This window comes from Athene noctua, chromosome 10 (assembly GCF_965140245.1).
Source record: "Athene noctua chromosome 10, bAthNoc1.hap1.1, whole genome shotgun sequence".
Taxonomy (NCBI): domain Eukaryota; kingdom Metazoa; phylum Chordata; class Aves; order Strigiformes; family Strigidae; genus Athene; species Athene noctua.
The window spans coordinates 12,239,127-12,251,793 of NC_134046.1; the positions used below are offsets into that span (position 1 = coordinate 12,239,127).

General features: G+C 39.3%; 1 protein-coding gene across 1 annotated transcript in view; it reads left to right on the forward strand.

Annotated features, from left to right (window-relative positions):
• Window positions 1-12,667, forward strand: part of ITPR1 (inositol 1,4,5-trisphosphate receptor type 1) — a 170,770-nt gene that overhangs the window by 36,930 nt on the left and 121,173 nt on the right. Inside the window, exons 4-6 of the mRNA XM_074914301.1 lie at window positions 7,078-7,193; window positions 10,644-10,730; window positions 12,263-12,421. Coding sequence (XP_074770402.1) covers window positions 7,078-7,193; window positions 10,644-10,730; window positions 12,263-12,421 — 362 coding nt within the window. The remainder of the gene's footprint in view (window positions 1-7,077; window positions 7,194-10,643; window positions 10,731-12,262; window positions 12,422-12,667) is intronic.

Consider the following 12,667-nt stretch of genomic DNA (forward strand, 5'->3'; position numbering starts at 1 on the left):
TTCTGTTTGTGATGCTGTCCCTTCTGGCTTTGTGTTTTCACAGAGCATCTTCACTCAGCATTGCTCGTACCAGAGATTGAAGAATGAATCTGGTCTTTCCTGCAAATGTTTCCTTTTGGAACTGCCTGTATATCCAGTGTCTAAATATTTCTTTCTTTTTGAGTAGCAGTTTTCTTTTTGAAGGAGACAAAAGAGGTTACATGCAGAAATAAAACAAACACGTGTATTCTGAACTCTTTGGTACCTAAGATGTTTACTTAAACGTGCATTTCTCAAGTTAGTCTTTTGGTACTTTTTTGGGCACTTTGCTACATTGTGGTCTTGAGGGCTTTGGAGGATGTTCGTTGGTAGTGTTGTGACTTGTTGATGCTTTGGGGCTTCATTTACCCTGAGACATTGAGGCAGTGTGTCCAGAGCATCAGGAGGCAGTTTTCCCTGCTGCTGAGGAGCTATGTGTTTGCTCTCCCTTGTTGGAATGAAGTTACCTTGCTTAGTTTTTGCTGAAGGGCGGCCTTAACCCACAGCAAATTTCAGTGCATCTGAAATGCTGTGCTGCTTATTGCAAAGTTACTAACAATGTTGTGTGGGGTCACATGCTAATTTGCTATGTGTTCAAAAAAACATTGCTTTTAATTGATGCTGCATTAATGAATACTGTTGATTTAGTAGGTATTGATAGCCAGTGTCCAGTTCTCAGGTCTGTAATTTTTCACTTTCTGAAATAACTGTTGCAGTCTTCTCCCTTTGGTTTGATACATGAGCTTAAAGTTAATAACGATTGGATTATTTCCTATGTTGTTGCAGCTTGAAGAAATGAAGTAGTGATTTCCATTGGTAGAGCTGTGCATAAATGAGCACAATGGCAAGAGGGTGGTTACCTTCATGTCTTGCAGATATAAATTAAGGGTGGTAATTTTAACATAAAAATTAAAATATATTTAGATCATAAATCATGCAGGCTCTCCATTTATACGCTGGCTGCAAGGGTGATTTTCCTCCTTTATTCTGCTTTAAAAAGAAAAGCATTGGAAGCCCTTGAAACAAGCAAGATGCAACAGCATACAGAAGGAGGTAACAGATTTCACAGCAGCAACCTCTTAATATATTTTGCCATGTAATTAGCTCAGTGTTTGAATCCTGAATGATTGGGTTGCTTTGCAGTGACATGTGCAGTAGTGAGAAGATCTTTGGGCTTGGAATACAAATGCCCTTCTCACCTGCGCTTATATTTTCCCCGCTTGTGACATGGCAGAACTATTGGCAACATGACATTTGACTTCAGTCATCTTCTTCCACTGGGCTAAATATATACAGTTCAGGTTGGTTTTCTTGTTTTGCTGGACCTGTTTCCACAGCAGGAGAGGGCTCTGCTGGGTCAGCAGGTCAAGAATTTAGTGCACCCTGACAAAATACAGATTTTTGAAATGGTTTGCTGTGCTCCCAGCAAAGCTTGTTCACTTCAGATGGAAAATGAAAGGATGTCTTCTCATCACAAAGACAGTAATTTCAGTAGGATCAGGTTCTTTTTTTTTCTCCCTCTTCATGGAAATGCGGGAATGATTAATAATCAACACATTTCTGTAGCTTCTTTTGTTCTATATTCTTTGAACCTCTTAGGCTGTCATCTATTCATTTTAAACCTTAGAAGGAACAAGTATAGAAATAGATGATGGGACTTCTGAGGAGGTGAAGCTTGCCTGTGATTGAATATGTGCATTTTGTATTCTGTATGCCTCCTGCGTGAAAATATTTCACTTAAACACAGAAAAGGTCTTCATTTTGTCTTTAAATAAATAATCTCTTCATCCTGTGGAGTGTTATCATCCTTGTGAGCCTATTAAACTGTGCAACTTTCATAAATATGAAGTCAAAAACTTCTATTGACATTACCAACTACGTTAATTCATCTTCTTTGCTGCTATCTAAAATAAAAAATAAAAAATACTATCCTTACATTTATTCTCTACTGTGAGCTGGCTTTGGCCTTGGGGAAATATCAGGTATCTAAGTATAGATAAGTCTGAAGACAAACTGCTAAATTTCAACAGGGAATTGCTAATTTTCTTTTAATTTTAGTATTGCTGCGCAAAAAGGAGTTTGATTTTTTTCAAGTAACGAAGAAACAGCTGTGTTGGTGTTAAATATTCAGTGGGGTTTTTAAGTGACTTATTTAAATATCTTCATCTTTATAGATTTACCGCATCTGAAAGTACTCTGAAGTATGATTTTTGAGAGGGAATAACTTTTCTTGACTATTACCTTTTTCCAGTTGGCATTTCATAAAGTCTGGGTCTGTGTGAAAAATGAAATGACGCACCTTTTTGTTGCCAACAAAATATTTGATGCCTGCTTTCTCTAACTGCAGAGAAGTTGGTGAAGACTTTCTACTAAAGGCTTAAAATAACCAGGGGAGATTTGGAAAAAATGATGAGTGGTGTATTACACAACCAGCCTGGCTGAAGCTGAAAGTACTTCCAGATCGTTTAGAAACAAGCACACTGGAGAATGGCAGAGTGAGCAAAATTGGGGAGTATAACTCAAAACTGAGCTGAGCTCTGAAAGTAGCAAAGATGGAAAGACTTAATAGTGGCTAATATCCAGCTGTCACCCAGCAAAGGCACCAGGAAGAGCTTTGGGTGTTGCAGTATCAGTTTAACAACTTTCCAAGCTGTTTCATATACCAAGGGTAGAATTGACACAAAAATGTCACTTAATGCCCTAAGTGGTGGGGACACCCTCTGAAGGGAAGACTGGAATTCTATAGGTATGTCTGAGTGGGCCTCCTGTATTTCTAGGCAGCTTGATGTGCACAAATGTGACAGTATCTTGGGTGGGCTCCGAAATACTTCTCCAAATCATTCCAGCATCTCTGGAGTTAGTGGGTATTTGCAGTTTTGAACAAGTCTTGCATTATATTTTGTAATAATCTTACTAACATACTACCTAAGTGCTACTTAAATTCCAATGCAACAGAGTCCATTTAAAAAAAAGACACAAAAATATCAGTCTGGTCATATTTTTCATTTTGCTAGGAAAGCAAAATTGTGTATACGTGATTGCATGGACCCTGACAGGTAGAACAGGATGGGGACAGGTAGAACAGCCAGCAAACTGCTGTCACAGGGCAGCACTAGAGGAAGCATTCGGAGCTTAACTATGTGTGAAAGTGGTGGTCTGTCTCTTGAGTCAGGTCCTGCATCTGTGACCCCAGATGCTGTTAGTCCTGTGGAGGGATTTGCCGTGTGATAATTTTCACTTGCCCAGCAGCAGCTCCCCTGCCCCCATGCAGTGCAGTTCTTGTTTGCTACAGGGTAGGGGTGGAAGCAGTGTGGAGTCTCAAGGTTGGCTGAAAATTTATGTTAGGAGATGCTTTTCCAGCCTGATATTTTTAAGTTTTACTGTTTTGGCTGACTCTTCTTTTTGCCAGGTACTTTTCCCAGATGTGTTTTTAAAGAAAAGTCTGTATTCCTAAAAAGTGATTGACAAAATACTGTGGTGATGGTTAACAAAAAAAACCCAAACAATCCTATCCTTCTCTTTGTAAAGTTCTGGTTCCTTATGCTTTGGGAGATTAAGATGCCTTGAATGATGAAGTTGAGAAACGATGAGGATTGTCTGGGCAAAACATAAGCTTTCCTCAAGGATTAGGTGGGGACCTTTACACTGCTGCTTGTGGAGGGGAAAGAGAAGGGATGGATCAATCAGTTGTTGGGGGCTGAATAAATTAATTGGGATGGAAGTAAAGAGTCTGGCTGGGCTTGGTTTGGTAGGGAAGGTTGGAAATGTGGAGGCTGGCTGGGTAGGAAAGGGGCAAGATCTAATACAAGAGAAGGGAAGGGGAAAGTGATAAAAGAAAATTAAAAGCATGGTGTGGAAACAATTGCATTGGAATAATGTAGCTGGCAAGTTTCTCCATTGAACCCCAGAATACTTCAGAACGTGGAATTGTTTAGTGTCTCCAGTATCCTTGATTTTGACTGCTCCTCTGTGGTGCTGGTACATGCAGAGGATAACCAAACATCACTGACAATATTCTTGTGAGCTGCAGGTGGCAAAGGCCCATGTGGGGATCTAAATATCCAAACAGTGAGAGCACTGATGTATTACATGGTGCAATTATGGTCTTACTCAGTTCAGTTTATTAGATGCAGAGCAATTGCTGGTGAAAGAACAGGGTTTAGCTTGGACGCATTGAAATGCAGGTTTACTACATGTCCATATAACGTTCATTCATCATCCATGTGCATGATGGGATAGTACACAACGATGCAATCACTTCTTCCTGCAGGACCTTTGTTCTGTGTTCAGGCTTGATGATGTGTCATCATTTCATCAGCAGTTACGTAGTATTTTATTTTTACACTTACTCAGTGTGCGATTCTGCCATTTTTCACTGTATATCTTGATCTGAAAAGGAAATGCTTTCCTTCATGGTTAATATTTAACAAACTGTATAATAAGATGTAATTACTTCACAGTAATAGCTTTATCACCTTTCCCATGTGACTAAAGCTGCTCAGATCCATGATCAGAGCAGGTAACTCATTGTTTCAGCTGCTTTGGTTTCACTTTGGATCTGTTAAAAATAAATCTAACTTCCCTAAGTTAGTGACAAGTAGTTGGTTTACCTTTTGCAGTTATCACTACTGTGGGTTGCAGATTGCTGACTGTGGTGGTACCCAGCTAGTACATCCTTGCATGTTGACTTTTTTTTTTGTAAAAAAATAAAAACCTATGGAATCCGGAGGTCTAAAAGTCTTCTGGCCATAAAGTTCATGTAGCTCGACTCATGGTGAAATACACTCCATACAAACCAGCCTCTGGTGGTCATATTAAGGTGAACAAGGTTAAGTTTAAATCCTTAACCACTTAAGGTGCAGATTTTATAGGACAAATATGAGAAAAAGAAAAATGTTGCCTGCTTGTCATTGTTTGTTTTAGATCTGTAGCTTTGACTTTGTAACTAGGAAGAAAACCTAAGAAAAACATGTTATGTTTTTCTTTCTTTCATTGAACAAGGTCAAACACTTGTAGACCTTTGCCCCCCTGCTACAGGGAAGAGAGGAGGTTGCCTGCAGTTAACAATTTGGAAGTTAAGCCTAGCTTGACAACTTTCTTGACTGAAAAAAATACACTTGCATAGTGACTAAATCTAGCATACAATTAATTCTTCTATGCAATTCTGTGTGTTAATTGCTGTCATTGTGTGAGCTGATGGTTTAAGCAAAAATAGAAAATTTTATAGCTGGTGTGTTGCTTACAATGCATAGTCTTAGCTTAAAGTGCCAGCCTGCAGTGGCTTTTTGCGTCTATTCTGTGCTGTCAATCTCTGTGAATCATCTTTATGTAAATGAAAAATACATTGAAGAGAGCAAACCTGGAAAGGATGGCGTGCACTTCATTTTCCACTTTCCTTGTTTGTTCAGAAGCTATAAGCAGGTAGTGTCAAAGTGGAGGTGAGCATTCTGGATAGATGCAATTAAATCTCCTTCCACATGCCTCAGCTCTTTCTATCCTTCCCCAGTATGTGTTACTCTGTTAAAGATCCCCAGTGCCCTATGCAGCTCCTGCTGGGTCTGTTGCTGGTGTACTGAGCCACCAGCTGAGCAGGCTGCAGGAGTTGCTGTGGTGGTTTTGGACAAGTTGATCAGCCCCTTCAGCAGGCAGTGGCTCACTGAGATGAAACGCCAATCTGCCTCTGGTGCTTCGCCCCATTAGAAGGGGATTTTGTTTTGAAGACAGACCTTTGCCCTTCTGTGAAAGGTGTTTGATATTGCCTGGTATGCTCTAATGGTGCTTTGGTGATGGATTAGGCAGAGAGAGTGACATCAAATAGGCATTTACTTTAATAAAGGTGTGAGAAGAGTTAAGGTGTCCGTCTCAAATGGTGTCCCCAGATAAAGTTGCAAAAGTCTGTCTCTAGCAGAGCTCAGCACCTTCAGCAACTTTATCCTCCGCAGAGCTGAAATGACTTGTCTTCGGTGGGGGGTTTTTACCTTTTTGGTTGATGTGCATCCAGTGAGTCTTATTAGCACAGTATCCCACAAGCAGCTGTGCTTTTCAGACAGTGAAGATAAAACACCCAGGTAGGTCTCTCCTTAGCTTGCTGCATCCCAAATTGCAGTGCTTGCCTGTAAGAATACATCAGGAGCCATGACAAATGCCATGTGAATTAGAAACTTGAAGTTGTACATCCACGCTATTGCCAAAGAGGCACTGGGAACAGCCTTCAGGCTTTTTTGGCACTTTGTTGAAACTTCTAAGCTGCTACTTTAGGCATTGTGTTTGAAAAGCTTAATTTATTTTTTTGCGTGTTCGGTTGCTTAGCAACAGAGAAGAGGAAAAATAGTAAACGCAGCTAATTTGGTTTTATTACTGATAAGTTAGCATCACTTGAATATAAAAATGTGTTTTTCATAAGACTAATGGTCTGTAATTCCTGGCCTTTGCCAGGCAGAATGTTAAATAAACAGTGTGGATAGACTGAGTAAAGAACCCGACACCCTGAGGGGTTCACTGTTACCTCGAGCTACGCTTTGAATGTCTGTGCTTGTACGTGCTGTTCTTTGGGGGTATTTTATGCTACTGCTACTTTATTAGTTGAGTTTCTCCAATTCTTTGTGCCTCATTTTTCCCTAGCAATAGAAGAGATTTGTTCTAAAGACTAAACAAACAACAACAAAACCAAACCAAAAAACCCCCAATCCAATGTTAGCAGGTATGCTACTTCGCACAATCAAAGTAGAAAACCAAAAAGTTGAAAGTGTGTAAATGAATCTCTTTGCCTGGGAAACCGTTGAAATGTGTTACCATTTTAGTATGGTAGTGTGTTTGACTGGGCCGAGTTCTAAATTTTCTGGTCTTGCATCATATGTTTGGCAGCAGCAGTTAATTTTTATCGTTCATGGGGCAACATTCCTGTTGCTCAAAAAAGCATTTGTCTGATCAAGAGCTTTTGGGAATTTGTTTATAAACCTTTCTTTGCTGCTGGAATATTTGGACAATGTTAGTAGCAAAAAATCCAGATAATTACAAATGGTTGAACCAATCTTTCTGGTTTTCATCTGTTTTTTATAGATTGCCTGTTCAAACTATGTCCCATGAACCGGTACTCTGCTCAAAAGCAGTTTTGGAAAGCAGCAAAGCCAGGAGCTAACAGCACAACTGATGCTGTGCTACTCAATAAACTGCACGTAAGTATCCACGCTTAGACTCCTTTTGATCATCAACACTCTCATCTGTATTGCTTTAAGTAATTTCAGTCAACTTGACACAATAACCCAGAGACATCAAGAAAGTATGTAGAAATTAGTATACAAGACTCCTTTTGAGACATTTGCTCAAAAGTAACTCTTTAAACAGCCTCTGATTTACAACAGCACGCTGGTCAAGGTCTGTCTGCACCACTACCAATATGTATGATACCGAGTTAGTCAGGACAGCTGTTTAAGCTTCCATTATTAACCTGTGCTAACCTATAGTAGTGCTCTACATGGGCATTTTGGGTGGTAACAGCATAAAAATAGGATCCTTCAAACAGCTACACAGAGTAGAAGATTCTCAGGCACTGCATCTCAACGTGGGAAGTCACGGGCGTTAGCTGTGCTGGTAGATGCCATCTGAGCCACCAGTCTGAGAAATCTATTGGGATTCCTCAAACATAGCTGCTGTTAATACGTTTAAAGGTTGATGGATAATTATGAGTAATTATAAGGCCAGACAGCCTCTCCTTCCTTAATAGCTTGCAGTATTTAATATTTTCTGGGTAAAATGTTGACATTCAGCAGCTGAAAACCCAGTAAGGCAGTTGATTGCTGTTTTTAGAGTTCCTACATAAAAAAAACACAGCTTAACTTAAATACCATCTGTTGACTTTAGAGTTAAATAAACTCCATGTTTATGTTAAAATTACATAGCTAGAGTACTTCATGTCAAAATTACAATTCTAAATATTTTTAGTTTCTTTAAGTCTATATTAAGCTCATTGTAGACTGAAATACAAAATGGCCCTGTAGGAGAGTGTCATTTGCTGATTGCCATATGGCTGCCTTGCTCCTGTATTTCACAAAGGCTGACTGTTTGACTCATTTTTCTTCTGAAAACATAATTTTATAACCTTGAAGTATTAACCTGGCAAAGAGAAAGCTATTTTGGTACTGGCTGTAGCACAAAGGTCCCTCACTTGTGCTGCATTTCTCCTGCCCCTTTAATAATGATAAGAGCGGTAGACTGTGCCAGCAAGCTTTAAGTAACGACACATTTTGAGTTTGGTTGTTCTGGTGTATGAGGGAAGGCGAGAGTTTATGCCCACAGGATATGTGTGAGAGTTTATGGATTTTAAAGAGAAAGTATGGTCTAAATACTACATCATGTAGAAGAAAAATACTGTGTAATTGCCCTGAATCACAATGTCTTTTAAAGTTGTCTTCTCTTTCCTCAGTACATGCCAGTTCAGGTGTTTGGAACCTGTTATTTGTCTGACACTTTACCATTTTGTGCTGGGGTCCCTATGGAAATACAGGGTTAGATTTTTCCAGTATTTAGCTTCAGCTGAATGATGTTTGTACAGAAATGTACCACCATGCACGAACTACATGTTTGATTTGGTGAAGGAATTTGAGGCCTCTACAGTTTTATTGGAGATTATTTAATACGCATCACATTGACATAAAGGCTAATCCTTTATGTAGCATGTGTCAAATCAGGTCTTCAGGGACCTGGGGCTGATGAATGTTTTTAAAAAAATTTGGTATCATGTACATCACCCATATATATCAAAACTTTTTTCTGTCAATCATATGTGTCATCTTTTCCATTTGGTGGCACATGGAATACACTAAAAAACCCTATGTGTTTCACGATGTGTATTGGGGGGGCTGTGCCCTGGAACATGTGCACACAATTGTTAGCTCTGCCCATGATTGGATTTCTTTATCAGTGTATATAATTTCTAATGAAATTGGTGATGCAAGATGTATTCATCATCACTTGCCTTTTTTGGCTTCTGTTTGTCTGCTGGTGGAATTTATTGTCTGCTGTGGAGCACTCAATGCTGAGGTCAGGTTATTTTAAGTTAATGCCATTTAAGGGATTTAAAAATCTGGGACACTTGTCTTTCTTTGGTATCAAGAATCAGTGCTGTTTCAGAAGCTGACATCTAGTGGCCAGAGAAAATGATCCTTCTTGAATGAGTGTCAGTTTTGGTGTGTGCTTTTGAAATGCTTCCAAAGTCTTAATTGTGTTTTCACAGAATACGCTATTTTGTTTATAATAAATGTGACACCCCGTCCAGCGCAGGCAGAGAAGTCCTGTCTTTTGTGATTGCTGTTGATAGTTGAGAGGGCTCTAATGTTTTAAAGAAATCCTTTCTTGATAGAATGCTTTGAAATCAAGCAAAAATTGTTATACTTCAGTAATAGAGATGGTATGCTGCATTGTATTTCTGAATATATTTTTGACTTTGAATGAGCAGCTGTATTCCAGGTTCTCCTGGAGCAAGAGCCAGCTATCATATCTAGCACAATATCTAAAAATAGCATGTTTTGTGTAAGCTGAAGTTTTATAACAGTATACAGATAGCTCTTCCTTTACAGTAGAAAAGCTTTGTTCTGTGTTATTACTACTTTACCTTCCTACAATTAGGAACTGTGGACACTTTCTTCTCTTCCAGGAGAAAACTCGACCTACTGTAGTCCTTGAGATCTGAGAACCAAACCATAAACATTGATTTTTAGCCTCCAAAAAAGTCTAGTTTTAAATTACTCTCTACTGCCAGATATCAGTTAAAGCAAATACAGAATTTTTTTCATGAAAAAAATTTTTCATGTTAAGTAGGAGAATTTTTTAATCAAATGAAATTGTTTAAAATCAGCCTGAGCAAAATAGCTCTCTTAATTTAGAACAAAACAACGTGCAAGAGGCTAGTGATAAATTACCAAATAAAACAATGTATCCCTATGAGCATTGTGCTTTGCAAGGGCTTTCTCTTCTATTACCATGCTAGTGTGATACAGAAATGCCTGACTGTATTTTCATAGCCCATCTGTAATGCAGCACAGAGTATCCTTCAGCCTCCTGAAGTACAGACTCTGCAGTGCTGGGACATTGGGAACTCATGTACTCAAGAGCTGCAGAGGGCATTTGTAAATGTCTTCTAAATAATCCTGTTGCATAGTGAAAATGATTAGAGTTGGCCTAAACAGGCTGTAGAAGGCCTGTATTGGCAAAGTAAAATAAAGAACCAGAGTTGAGGACCTTTCCTTTCAATTTGTATAGAAGTCCAGTGGAAAGGAATATAGACTTCCTGGCTTCAGTAGTTACCCATCCCTTTTCACCTTCCCTCCGTAGCTCTGTTGTCTTCTCATGATTTGTCTTCTATCTTGTCTGAGCTTTTCACCTCATGTTTTATTCCAAAATTGTCATATTTATCCAAATCATGGGTTGCTTAATTGCTGTGTGTCCATTGTCCTGAACAACTGAAAAAGGTAATTGAAACTTAGGCTGTTAGAAGTTGGAAAAAGGAAATTAGGCTGTTTCAGATGCTTGCTGTTTTTCCAGTTCTTTGAAATAGTCTTATAGAACCTTGGGCATTTGGCCACTCTTTTTATGAGACAATCAGCAGTTGAATTGTTCTTTAATTTCAGCATGCGGCAGATTTGGAAAAGAAACAGAACGAAACGGAAAACAGGAAGCTGCTGGGAACAGTCATCCAGTATGGCAATGTTATCCAGGTAGGCTGTGAACATCTTTGAGCAAAATCCTATACAGAATGAACGTGACTTTAAATTTCTGGAGTTCATGGACAAGAGTCTAGTTTTGCAAGGTATGACAGTGTCCTGAAGTGGGATCCTCTGAAGCAAGAACTAGGTGTACAGCTATGATGGAGTAACTTTTTTTATTATGGGTTAATTGAGCTTTTCTTTTTGAGATCACCATATGGTTGCTTTCTTCAGAAATACTACTTAAAGCCTTTGTTAGAGTTGGCCATTTGGAAGATGGCACAGGCACTGTACGATGTCATATATGGTCTCTCACAATTAAATGTTGACACATCAAATACTAAACTGACCCAGTGAAGGAAAAATCAAGTCATATAAGTAACTGCAGTCCATTGAAGCAAAGGATATGCTAGGTCCCTGGGAATGGGGAAAAAAACCCAAATCATGTCTCAAACCCAAGAAAAATGGAAAGTACAGCAACTGTGTAATGAAAAGACTGGGGAACATAATATGAAACCAAAACAAACCGACTTCCACTAGGTAGAGTGCCTCCACGTGTCCAAAATAGGCATAGTTAGCTGAGTATACTGAGCCTCAGATTAAGAGATTTCTATACAGGTGGGTTCTATTCTGCTGACACAGTACCAGCCAACAGGGGTGGTGGCTACGAGCAGGACTAGACAGGGCTTTCTTGTTGCAAGGGGAAATTGATGGCCACCCTTTAAAGCAGTCGGAGGATTTGGAGCAACCTGATTGAGGAAGTGCCTGTCTTGGTTAAGTATGTTACTGGCCTGTGAGTTTGAGGGGAAAAAAAAAAAAAAAATTAATGATGAAAGAAAAATAACACCCATTTTTGATTGGACTGCAAACATCAGCACTATTAAGAGTGGTGATAAGTTTTTACTCATATTTTTCCATAACTCCCATATGTTCTGTGAGTATTTATGGTAGTCAAAAGGCATCAGAAAGCAGCTTTCTGTTTGAAAGTACATGTCTGCTAAATTTACTGGGAACTTAACAACAGTTGGTTGGAGCTGGGTAGGTCGAGAGCTGGGGTGTGACGTGTTGCAGCTCACATTCTCGTGCCAATGGTGCACACTCTGCAAGGGTTGAAGAATGGGACTCTTTGAGGAGAGTCTTCAAAGAAGCAGTCACATTTTATGTTAAATGAGATGGAGCAATGCAAGATATGAGCAGCTTTGCTTCTTGCCACCCTCTTTGTACCAGGGAAAGCCACTTAGTCCCCAGCATTTTACAACTTTTGATCCTGGGTTTTTGAACAGGCTGTCGTAAAGTGATGAGGGCATTTCTAAGTGTTTATCATTTGCTGGAGAAGGAACAGTTGAATTAGCTGAAGAAGTTTTGTGCTGTAAAACTGTATATACACTGAAAGAAATGCAAGTGAAATTGTGCCTGATCAGTATTTTTAAAAACTAAATTATGTAAGTCCTGTATAGTATTGTGGTTATCTTATTCACACTTGCTATTTACTGAGGGAAGGAAAAATGAGCATTCTTAGAACTGAACTCTAATTCTTATTCTAGCTGCTTCACTTGAAAAGTAACAAATACTTAACGGTAAATAAGAGGCTTCCAGCTCTACTAGAGAAGAATGCTATGAGGGTGACCTTGGATGAAGCTGGAAATGAGGGTTCCTGGTTCTACATACAGCCCTTCTACAAGCTACGTTCCATTGGAGACAGCGTAAGTGTGAAGGGGAATATCTTCCCGTATTGCTTTGTGCACAGCTTGGCAAAGCTTCTTTTGGGAGGCCTGTCTTGCAATTAATGAAATGCACAGATCTTTTAGTGCGTGATGTTGCAGGAACAACCTTTTTCCTATGCTGTCATGAGGGGGAGGAAAATTGCTATGGCAACTTGTATTTTGGAAACGTGGAATGATTTAACGTTGGAGGGAATAAGGGACCTAATTACGCTGGCCTCTCACAAT